The sequence below is a fragment of the Haliotis rubra genome, unplaced genomic scaffold, assembly GCF_003918875.1.
Source record: "Haliotis rubra isolate DU_JTF1 unplaced genomic scaffold, ASM391887v1 Scf829, whole genome shotgun sequence".
In the NCBI taxonomy this organism is placed as follows: domain Eukaryota; kingdom Metazoa; phylum Mollusca; class Gastropoda; order Lepetellida; family Haliotidae; genus Haliotis; species Haliotis rubra.
Window position 1 is genome coordinate 158,883 of NW_025767556.1, and position 12,028 is coordinate 170,910.

At 41.4% G+C, this 12,028-nt stretch overlaps 1 protein-coding gene across 6 annotated transcripts in view; it reads right to left on the reverse strand.

The window, feature by feature from the left end:
* Positions 1–284: 284 nt before the first annotated feature.
* The window catches only part of LOC124262238 (platelet-derived growth factor subunit B-like), a 75,311-nt gene continuing 63,567 nt past the window's right edge, over positions 285–12,028 (reverse strand). For all 6 annotated transcript variants that reach the window (XR_006894529.1, XM_046696718.1, XM_046696721.1 and 3 more), the window contains 5 exons: positions 4,312–4,580; positions 3,343–3,572; positions 2,456–2,566; positions 1,343–1,492; positions 285–584 (listed from right to left, as the gene is read on the reverse strand). Coding sequence is in view for 5 of the 6 variants with exons in the window: in XM_046696718.1 (XP_046552674.1) it covers positions 1,487–1,492; positions 2,456–2,566; positions 3,343–3,572; positions 4,312–4,513 (549 nt within the window). In the remaining variant the exon portion in view is untranslated. The remainder of the gene's footprint in view (positions 585–1,342; positions 1,493–2,455; positions 2,567–3,342; positions 3,573–4,311; positions 4,581–12,028) is intronic.

A 12,028-nucleotide genomic window follows, 5' to 3' on the forward strand; every position in this document is an offset into this window, starting at 1 on the left:
TCCAAAGTAATCTTCCTGTACGACAATCTGGCGAGAGTCATTCACATTGTCCTGAATTCGTCACAGCTCTTCTTTTATACAGCAGATTTCATATACACGTATATACAGATGCCTCCCTTTGTCTTGTGTGCTGTATAGATAAGTTGGTGTATGGAGCTTGGGAGAGTGCACGTTATGTTTGGCGTGCGATGACGTCATATAAATCTATGATACATATATATCTCTGCACTTGTTTCCTGTCACGTGACAATTCAGGGTGAAGGTCACGTCGGTTACGTGTCGCTGAATGCGTATAAGGTCCAGGGTGGAGGGAGAGGTAGAGATTGTTTCCATGGTTACAGATTACCATGACAACACAGTATGACTATTTCCCAGCTTTTTCTTGACCTTTTCCTAAGTCTTTGTCCTTGTTTCTCCCTTTCTTGTGTCGTAAGTGTCGAACATGTCGATCCGTCTGTCGCTCTATCGGAACATCGAATGGAGATCCAAGGCCATCATTTTGAATCGACGGACAGTGACCTGACTGCACATGTAATGTACCATGTGTGCAAACTGGTTTTAGACACGTTTTCGCCTTAATACACCTGAAAATAAATTTTGCCATTAGTTTTTGTGTAAGAACACAAGACATTTTTTTAATAAGGTATAGTATTTCTCTAAATAATAATAATCTATTTATATAGCGCCGAGTTACAGCTAGGCTGCTCACAGGCGCTTCACATAGTCTTGTAATGTCAGTTCCTTGTTCCAGAACACACCATTCTGAGGAAAATAGGTACGTTTCAAGGAGGCGGCGGAAAGCCTGTACAGAAGGTGCAGACTTTATATAAGAGAAACTTTGTTCGTGAGAGTGGGGACTGCACCCATAAAGATCGATCGCCCAATCTAGTCCTGGATATAATAATAATAATAAATTATAATGTATTTATAAAGCGCGTAATATCCACCATAGAGATGCTCAGTGGCGCTTTGGCAATATTGGGGAAGGAAATAGTTCACATAACTATACAGAAAGGCAGCAGTGCATAGATGGGTCTTTAGCAGAGACTTAAAAGTTTCTTTTGGATCTGCTGTTATCAAGGAGATCTTTCTTGTATCCGTATGAAACAATCATTTTTTACTTTTAACTGAAAAGATACATACATGGTATACGTGAGATATACTTTTAGTAGACTTTGTTAAGCAACATTTATTCTTGATAATTTAGATATCAATATTTACCTAACTGACTCATTTAACGTTTCGATTCTGACACCAATGGCTCCCGGTGACTAATATTTACTCAAATACATTGTACCACTATAAAAAGAATTGATGTCTTTTAATGTCTTAAGATGCTTACGCTAAGTCTCTTTCTTGTAGCGGTATGAAACCATCTTTGACACTCTGACATACGTAGTTGTTTTCATCAGCTGACTGTTCACAGTCACATGCGCACTGAACCCCTTTGCGCATCATCATGAAAGGAAATGGACACTTGTATCTGTCACAACTGAAATATGAATATGAAATATATATATTATGTAATGAGTGAGTGAGTGAGTTTGGTTTTCGGCGCTTGTAGCAATATTCCAGCAATATCACGGCGGGGGACACCAGAAATTGGCTTCAGACATTGTAGCCACGTGGGAAATCGAACCTGGGGCTTCTGCGTGACGAGCGAACGCTTTACCCACTAGGCTACTCCACCGCCCCTATATTAGGTAGACATGTTCTATTGATGGTCTCATTCAAAGATACTGAAACAATGTTAAAGATTAATTTTATTTTTGTAATATTTGGTTTACAAATTATTATGTTCTGTTCATTTAGACATGAATAAAGATCCATAACAATGCCGTTATTCGGGTTCGAAACTCCTTTGATATGTCTCAAGATAGACTTGAGCACAGAGTGAGTGAGTGAGTGAGTGAGTTGGGGTTTACGCCGCTTTTAGCAATATCCAAGCGATATCACGATGGGGGACACCAGAAATGGGCTTCACACATTGTACCCATGTGGGGAATCGAACCCGAGTTTTCGGCGTGACGAGCGAACGCTTTAACCTCTAGGCTACCCTAGCGCCCCACTTGAACATAGAAAACATGATTATGCGTTTTTCTTGTATGTCAGTATCTACAGCATTTTTCCATTTTTGGTGGGGCGGTGGGGTAGTCTAGTGGTTAAAGATTTCGTTCGTCACGCCGAAGACTCAGGTTCGATTCCCCATTTCTGGTTTTCCCCGAAGTGATATTGCTGGAATATTGCTAAAAGAGGCGTAAAACTAAACTCACTCACCCAGTAGGCATGTCCTATTAATGCGACGGTGACATGTAGATGATTTAACCTGCCTGACAATCAAGTGCTTGATGTTATGAACACCGACCAACGCAGTTAGGGTAGGGTGACATACAATGAACCAATTCACCGAGCCTAACCACCGTTCTGTCACTACATCGAGTAGACTGATACGTACTTGGGAAGACCTTGTTTTTTCCTTACAGGCGCATTCTGTATGGTTGATAAATCTCTTCTTCTCGACCATATCTTTGTCTGGAAGGGTATTGTCTCCAATTAGCTGCACGACCTGTCGTTAAGAAAAATCATAACATGCCATTAATTCAGTTAGAGTGAGTATAATTTGATCATACAAACTTGAACTATTTCTTTAAAGTTTCAACTGGATATTTTGATAATTTCTCTTGCAATTCACGGGTACACTTGTCAAACTGAATCTATATTAATACCGCAACATAGAAACACAATTCAATCAAAATGGTATTCATTTGACTTCGCCTAAAATACCATCAGCTACAGATGTTATTCTGTTGGTTAAGCCGGTATTTCTAGACCCATCGGTATAGTTAAGGGCCAACTTTAAACAGCGGTCGTAAATCATGAATAGTAAACAACCCTTCACTGTACGTAGAGAACAGTACCAGCTGGTCTTTGCATCGAGAGATGCGAATTGGAAAGTCCAAACAGGTCTTAGACTTTACCAATCTGGTGAAAGCTCTAGAAGTATAACTAGCTCGATTCTGGGATTTCAACCAACGACCAGAGGTTTCTGTCAGCAATATTCCATCTATATGACGGCGGTCTGTAAATAATCGATTCTGGACCAGACAATCCAGTGATCAACAGCATGAGCATTGATCTACGCAATGGGGAAACGATGACATGTGTCAACCAAGTCAGCGAGTCTGACCACAAGATCCCGTTAATCGTCTCTTACGACAAGCATGGGTTACTGAAGATAAATTCTAACCCCGGGTCGTTTCTGGTACGCAAAATAGACAAATTCGCCACCCGGTGTTCCATGGAGAGGAACAGGATAGTTATACAGAAGGTGTTCTGACTTACGATGAAGGATTTTTCGATGACTTCTATGGTGATAGGCCCACATTCCCTGTTCGTCGCGCCACAACACCCGGATACGTTCTTGCAGCGGTGTACCACTGTGCATTGTGGGAAGTAGACACGGTGTCGGTTTTCTTCGTCTATGACGTTGACAATCTCTGGCTGCGGCGTCTTACACTCACCAAGAGGACTGTTGGCCATTTCTTCAATATGATACATCGCGTCCGAAAGTTCTGGAATGACAAAATATAATCTATACTAACTCCGAGGTGACAAGCTCTTATTTTATTCTTTAATTGAAAAGCAAGCAACGAGAATCAGCTTTTTAACTCGACCAGGGGTTCGAACAACCGATTTCCACTCTCCGAGCAAACACCCTAACCATTAGGCCACGGAGGTGGTGCCTACATACTTATACACCTGGTTTCTTGGATTGGTTAGATGGTTTGTTTAACAATAATCCAAGCTATGTGGAACTATGAAATTTGGATGATGACATGTGAAAGTCACCGAGCCTGACCACCCGATCCCGTTAGTTGCCTCTTACGACAAGCATGGGTTTCTTGGGAAAAGTGGGAGATAAGATCAATGGATGTCAGGACATGTGCGACGATGGAGTACGTACTTTTTAGCTGCCACTAAACCAGGATTTGCAGATTGGCATACAGTAATACTCAGTATAACGGACACTCGACAATCAACACAAAATATGAGTGAGTTTAGTTTGACACCGCACTCAGCAATATTCCAGCTATTTGTAAATAATCAAGTCTGGACCAGACAATCCAGTGATCAGCATCACGAGCATCGTTCGACGCAAAGAATAAATATGAGCAGGTAACACAAAAAGGACCCCATTTAAAGAATATTTCCTTCAAAGTTCCAATTCATCATGCTCCTCCCAAGACGAGAAAACATCCCCTCCAACAACAACGTTCTATGCCATCCTATCTGACTCTAGTTAGTGTTTACCTTCATCCAGGCGATCCTGCTCTTCATCCATGTGCATGTCCTCTTCATCCACAACCCAGTCCTCATCGTCATAGTCCTCGCTGTAATCTCTACTCTTCTTCTCCGCTCCTAGGAATTTCTGTATAGTCCTGGCGTTCACTATTTCGTCTATCAATTCATTCGATAAATCTTTCTTATTCAGGAATATTCGTAAAAAAGTCATAGTAATTTTTTGTATGCTGTAATTGTCTTTTTAATTCACTTAAAGGCACAGGTTGTAGGTGGACTCCCTGGAAATAAACATAAACTTGGTCAGACTTGCTTGTGAGTTGAGTATTATCATAGGATCACCACACACCACGGTTAAAGATCAAGTGTGAGTGAGAGTGTGGGTATGTGTGAGTGAGTGTGTGTGAGAGAGTTGTGTGAGAGTGTGTGTGTGTATGTGTAAGTGTGTAAGAGTGAGTTAGTGTGTGTGTGTGTGTGTGTGTGTGAGTGAGTGAGTGAGTGAATATGTGTGTGGGTGTATATTTGTTAGGTTAGTGAGTGAAAGTAATTCCATTACCTCACAGTGGGGACAACCGCTATGAATACCGAAAACTTTACGCTTTCGTTGGCAATAACCTTTCACGCTAACATAATCACTATTCAAAGTAGCCTAATGTATTTAAGTTAGGCTTATGTTATTTGGCTTTTGTTTACAGAAAGTAATGGGTATTCGTGGTCGAGTGAAAGCAGTTAAAGTTCAAGGAAACACCTGAAGGCAGACAAACTACAACATGACATCAGTGACAGTGATATACATTCAGCCGGCCAGTTCGTAAATACACGCATTTCGGCAGCATGAATATCATCTTGTTACTACCCAACGTTTCACTTGAAAAGGAAGAAGATAAAAAAAGTCCCTGTCAAGTCTATCAGCAACATGTAGAGGGGTACTGCCTTGAATTTCAGGTACATCTCCTGGAAAGTGACGTGAAATTCCTTCCTGAAACCTGCTAGCATGTCTATTTGTTATACTGTCACATCCAGGAACAGTCGGTAGCGATTCATATTAGCGACATTTTTACGACATTCTCTTGCCGGAATTAGGGCCGTGCAACAGCAGAAATGCCAGTTACGACAAAAGCAAAGAGCTGAAGAACCTGGGGTTAAGTCTGAAAGGGATGCTTTCTGGAGAAAGATAAATAACAAATACAACCGTGGCTGATTTTTGCCATTCAGTCTGAGACAGAAATGTACGCCATGGTGTATTTATATTTGTTGTAAGGTTATCATTTACAAGGCTCACGGCAATGGAAGGATGTGGTATCTTGGGCTAATTTACTGGGTCATAGTGACATTCATTGGGCAGTGAGAGGCAGAGTATCTGACAAGCACGTACACAAGGACTACATATATTTTAACTTGGTAAAAGACACCGTTTATTCTTAAGGGTATTCCGGCTTTCGTGTGATAAACGCTTCTAAATGGCATGACCTTGTGCGGCAACCCCTTCGATTCTTGTACATGTCCCACAATAACATGCCTACATTTGCCATGAACATATAGGTCTCACGTACCAGTCCCACAATAACATGCCTACATTACCATGAACATATAGGTCTGACGGACCAGTCCCACAATAACATGCCTACATTACCATGAACATATAGGTCTGACGTACCAGTCCCACAATAACATGCCTACATTACCATGAACATATAGGCCGGACGTATCAGTCCCATAACATATATTCAACATGTAAATATAAGCGAGACGTATTCACGTCACATCTGTCCTTTGGCAAGGTGACTTGTTTGAGGAAGAGGGTCACATTGACCTGCCACACACCCTGTGACGTTACTGACGGAAGAGGGGGAGTAGCGTTATGATGCGTTCAGCTGGGTACATGCAGGACCACATGCCATCGACTCGTGACACATTCCATATATAGTTCAACTTTAAATATCCTGTGAAGAATGAAATACCTGTGTCGCAGTTTACATGCGTTGTGTGAGCTTCAGCATGTCACATGTAATTGTTACGACAGGAACTTCGTTTTGAACTTAACTCAGTGGAGCGAATAGCCCCGTGTATATTTAATGTGGAGCGAAAGAATGTGATGCAACTTGCTTTTGCTATTACATTAGTTCGGGTGAGTGAGTGAGTTTTAGGTTTACCCCGCACTCAGCAATATTCAAGCTATATGGCGGTGGTCTGTAAATAATCGAGTCTGGACCAGACAATTCAGTGATCAAACAGCATCGATCAATTAGTTCCGGAAAGCGGCTTCTGTTTACATGATTGTCGGAATATTCGACAGACAGAATGAGGTGAACAGGTTCGGGATGTTTCCTATCACCTTGCTCCGATGACGTAGCACGCTGCTCATGATTTCGGTCACTGGTTTGCTCAGAAACTAATGCCACACACATATTAGAAATATTTGCACCCATCGCACGGTGTTCCAGGACAGGAACAAACGCGATATCCATTTGTCAGGTCGCAATGAATTCAGGTTCGAATCCCAGCTGAATTCAGATTAAGACCTTTGGTCTGTCGGAAATATACATAGACGTCGATCTACAAACACCCGCATAAATGAGAAAGATATCACCATGGGGGGAAAGTGTCACTGACGTGTATACCATACTTTTGGTTTCGCTTTGATCTCAAAGATGAACGCCCACAAACGTCACAAATAATTCGATATCCACAGATATGTAGTCAAGTTGGTATAACAAACATACAATTATCTTTTTATTTTTTAACGAACTGACTGAACCATGCACGAATCCATGCATACCACGTAGTTGCGACATACTGATAAAGATCAAATGAACTAATCTTTTATTTTAATAAGGACATGAAGTGTAAGGAACTTTTGCGATAAGTGAAATGCATGACTAAGCATTATACTTGCAAGGTATTTAAAACGTATTTTCTCAAAGAATCACATTTAAATAATCGTTTGCATGCTTTTGCCACGTGTAGTTGCTGGTCTTGTTCATACACTTTGCTGTTGGTAAAAAGAATAGCCCCTGAGAAGATGACGCAACTGCTCTAGCCTGTAACGTACTGGCATGCTTCAGTGATTACACTCGCGATATGATCGGCAGACAGCCTGGCGAAAAGGAACATCTCGAGACAGAGTTAAGAGAATGATTATCAGGACTTAAAGTAGGAAGCACCAGGTGTCTGTACACTTAATGACATTTTGGCATTTACATATCATCTTTGGTATGATAATAACAGTGTAAGAAGTGATAAAGGATGTGTTCACCTTTGTTAACTTTATGTCATGGGGGTGTGTTGGGGGTTCGACCAATCAGCGACGAGGGCGCGGCAGGATATGGCAAAGTTAATTATATACATGAAGTAAACACTTGCAATGACGAAGCAAGTCCATAGAGCAGTTTAAGTGTGTATATGTGCGTCACAAAGTAAGATTAGTAGTGAAGACATCCATTGTACGTTTGTTCTGTCATTCAATACATAATATGCCTGGAATTTAATGGGTGATGGTGAAGAAAACTCTCGTTAGGAGAACCTCAAGGGTTGTTTACAAATCACGGATGAAAGGATTGTTGTAAAGACGTCAAAAAGTAAATATTCACGTCAGATGTTTATATACTAGGCACATAAAGAAACTGTGCATACAAAAAATTAAAATCTAAATTTATCAAACCTGTGTAGACACATAAGGATTTAAACTCAGAGATTAGTGACATGTATCCAACATGCATGCACGTGACGTCAGTGGGTTCGTCCTTGAGACGTGCAATATGTTGTTGCACGTGCATTCCAGGGAAAGAGAAACGGAGCAAATGAATGCCACACAATACTGTCACTTTGGAAAGCTCAACCCCTGCCCTTGCGATCGCTAAAAAATTAAACGGCTATTGAAACGCATAGCATGCCAAGGCTCACGTCTGCACAACGTCATGAGCCATTGGGATGGTCCGTGGGGGAATGTCTCAACGACAAGTGGCTGCACATTTCCACTGCCACCGGAACACCATTTCTGCACTGGTGAGACGCTACCAGAGCACAAATGACGTCATCGATCGGCCACGTTCTGGACGTCCACGTGTAACAACGCCAAGACAGGACAGATGGATAAGGGTGACCCATCTTCGCCACGGGTTTCAGACTGTAGTGATGACTGCCCGAACCATCCCAGGACTTCGCCGTATCCACCCCAACACAGTTCGACGACGTTTGCGTCATCACGGGATCAGACCACGACGTCCCGCCACCTGACACAACGTCATCGACAATGTGGTGCCGAAATCATGTCTGCATACCCTTGTTTTGGTGCAGAAATGTTGTTTTTACAGATGAGTCCAGGTTTAACATTTCCCATAGTGATGGACGTCAACGTGCCTATAGACGCGTGGGAGAACGTTATGCACAGGCCTGTGTCTTGGAGAGGAATCGCTTTGGTGGTGGTTCCGTGATGATTTGTGGTGGAATAACAGCACGCCAAAGAACTCCTTTGGTGATTGTTCAGGGCAACTTAACTGGTGTGGGCTACAGGGATCAGATTCTTCGATCTGGGGCAATTCCTTTTCTGCAACGTCGTGGCCCTGGGTTAACAGTCCAACAGGACAATGCCCGCCCTCATACCGCAAGGGTTGCTATGGATTTCTTGCAACACCACAGAGTTGACTTACTGCCTTGGCCTGCAAATTCACCGGATCTCTCCCCGATAGAGCATGTTTGGGATGAGATGGATCGACGTCTACGCCGTCTTCCTCATCCGCCAGATAACGTCCTTGACCTTGCAACAGAACTTGAGAGAATCTGGCGTGACATCCCACAAGCCTTCGATAGGCTCTATGCGTCGTCGATGCACTGCTGTTCTCAATGTCGATGGTGGACATACCCGTTATTGAGCTTGTGACATGGTCGTTTGACCCCTGTCCCGCTTGTGGACTCCTGACGTCATTGTGATTGATTTTTCAATTGAAATTCTCCCGACTTGTCTCATGATCCCTCCATTAAAGTTTATATGTACCTTTGGCATGGTTATCGTACTTATCAACTGGGATAATATTTTGACAATGCACAGTTTCTTTATGTGGCTAGTATCTTTCTCATTGACTATGATTGAAGTGGATAAAAAACAATATGTATGAAAAGCTATGAAGCAAATAATCAACCCTGTCTTAACCCTATGTTTTCGTAATTAATTACCGCTCTCCGTCATAGAATGGTGCTGTTTGGTAAGACACTGTCTTAGACGACTGTCAGTAATGTTTCACCTTTCAGCTCAGCATTAGGGAATTGGTTACGAAGGGTCTTGTTTATTGTACATCTTCGTTTATGGATAAACATTTGGGATTCATTTCGGCTTTTTCATCCGTCGTTTACATGATTCCTTCTCTGCGGTATGCATTAGGTGAGTAGGACATTTACACTGATGAGTGGAGGATGTTTTGAAACGCGTGGAACGTTGTGACGGTAATAAACACTTATCTTTGACTGTTTTAGCCTGTAAGCGTTGTAAGAGGCAAATTATTTTGTCTTCCAAGCTGTTTTTTATGTTTGATGTTTCAATGGCGCATTAGAGTTTTTATTCGAACTTTTGAACTTGTAAAGACTTGAGTTATTTGAACTGAATTGGATTTTTAGTCATTTTTGCATGTTGGGCTGTTTAAGCACATGTTTAATATGGGATTCAATGTTAGACCTAAGAGTTGATAAAAATCTGTTTTTAGAGTTGGACTTAATACATTCAATCCCGTTAAGTGACTTATTGGCTCAGATCCATGGACACGTGGGTTGTGTATCAGTTTCTACATGATACAGCCGAGCTCGACTTGATATTATGAAAAGCAATGCTGATTGTTGGACTTTTACTTGACATGGGAATCTTTAGGTTTTAAATTTTAAATGAAATGCGCAGTTCTGCATCGCACCACAGGCAGCAGAAATGTGGAACTGCGCTTAAAAGTCCATTATCAGAGTAGTGCTGATATTGAGGTAGGCTGTATTCGGAGTCAGTAATCGGTGTTTCCTGCACATGTCTCTGTTGAACCAAGTTATACGAAATTCAATTGCCTATCTTCATCTAGGTACCCCAGGCAGGATTCTTATTTGATGGCTCGGTGCCTCGTCCGCAGAGGGAAATACTGAAAGTAAACGTTTAGTCAAGTATTATCGTGAAGTCTGCCTTACTGTCTGTTTCACGTGTGTTCCTATAGCAACACGCATATCTTATCTCCCTCTGGTGGTAAAATAAAGTTCATTTACAACGAAAATCTCTTTTCAGGGCACATTGTAAGTTTAGCTGTGTAGGGCTGTTTCGGGTTTTTGTTCCTCGAGCATCTCACACATTATAATTACATAACCACGGATACAATGTCCGTGCAAACCAGCAAACAAATGTGACTGTTGAACAGTTAAAGGTGTACACCACTACGTCTATTAGGCTGGGGTTGTGCTGTCAATCCAACCTCTATTTTGCCTTTTACGTCCAGAGGAATCCCACAATAGAATATTGGAGACAGGTAATTCTGTGTCGGTGACGTTTTACATTATAATTGACACATCACTTCTTTTGGTATGAAAAGAAAGACTTCAAGCACAGCGATAATCGTCATACAAATAGAAATATATTACTTATGTTTATGAGGATCATGAGCATAAAGAGAGTAATTTTGAAGATGCATTCTTAAAAATTTGCATGTCCTAGAAATGCAGGTGTATACTTTGTCCGTCAGACAACAAATGTTGTTCTTCAGGTCACTAAACAACAACAACAACAACAAAACAATCAAAGAAATAAGCAAACAAAATGTCTCAAAATAGAATTACATGTGTTGTGGCCACAGAACCAAAGGTGCAAATTAATAAAAATTTCAGATATGACCACGTAAAGAGCAAGACTCAAGCGGAATTAGTCCTTAACATTTAAGTCATAAAACTTAATGTTCCAATTTGTTTCCCAATTTATTAATTTGCCAAATATATTTCAACTTATCAACCCCTATATCAGTCTTTATTCATGGTACTTCCTGGTTCATAACTGTGCTTATTACTCGATTATCAGCAATATCAATAATTACTAAGTGATAAGGAGAGCCTTCCGTGGCCCTATCTTAGAGCAAAGGATATTTCCTCCTAGCATCAATGTGCACTCTAACTTGCAGCGTTACATAGTATACTAAGTTTATAGTTCAACCAACTGTCTTCATGAGTTACAGGAAACACCCCCCGCCCCCGCACACAGGTATTTTCGGATCACTGAGGCTAATTCAGTGTTTACTCTCGCCAGAATTCGAAGCTGAATTTACTTGTGGAACAACTGGCAGGTTTGGTCTTGGGACGCCCTATAATCGGTATATTGATGTGCTATAAATACAGCGGTTTACCTTGGTATAGATGCTTCGCTAAATAGAATGTGTAAAAAATAGCAGAGAGGTACAACGTCATTATTTGATTAGAAAAGTAAGGGAATACTTGGCCTTAGGTTACCGTTTCTTTGTTATTACGAATCCGCCGTTGAACGTACTTTCAGGATGTTATTTAGTTTCTGGAATGCGTAAATAGTCTCAGCAGGCTTTGCGTTTTCAATATTTTACCTGTGGCTAACGAGGCCCTGCAATAAAACTTCTTCGCGTAACCTTGAAACGTGCTACAGGAATGTATTACAACTTGACACGCACCCAACTGCAAATTCTTTTACGTTGGGGAACAACGTCCCTGTTTACTCTTACTTTTCTACGTATGGCATGTGTAGCCTAACAGT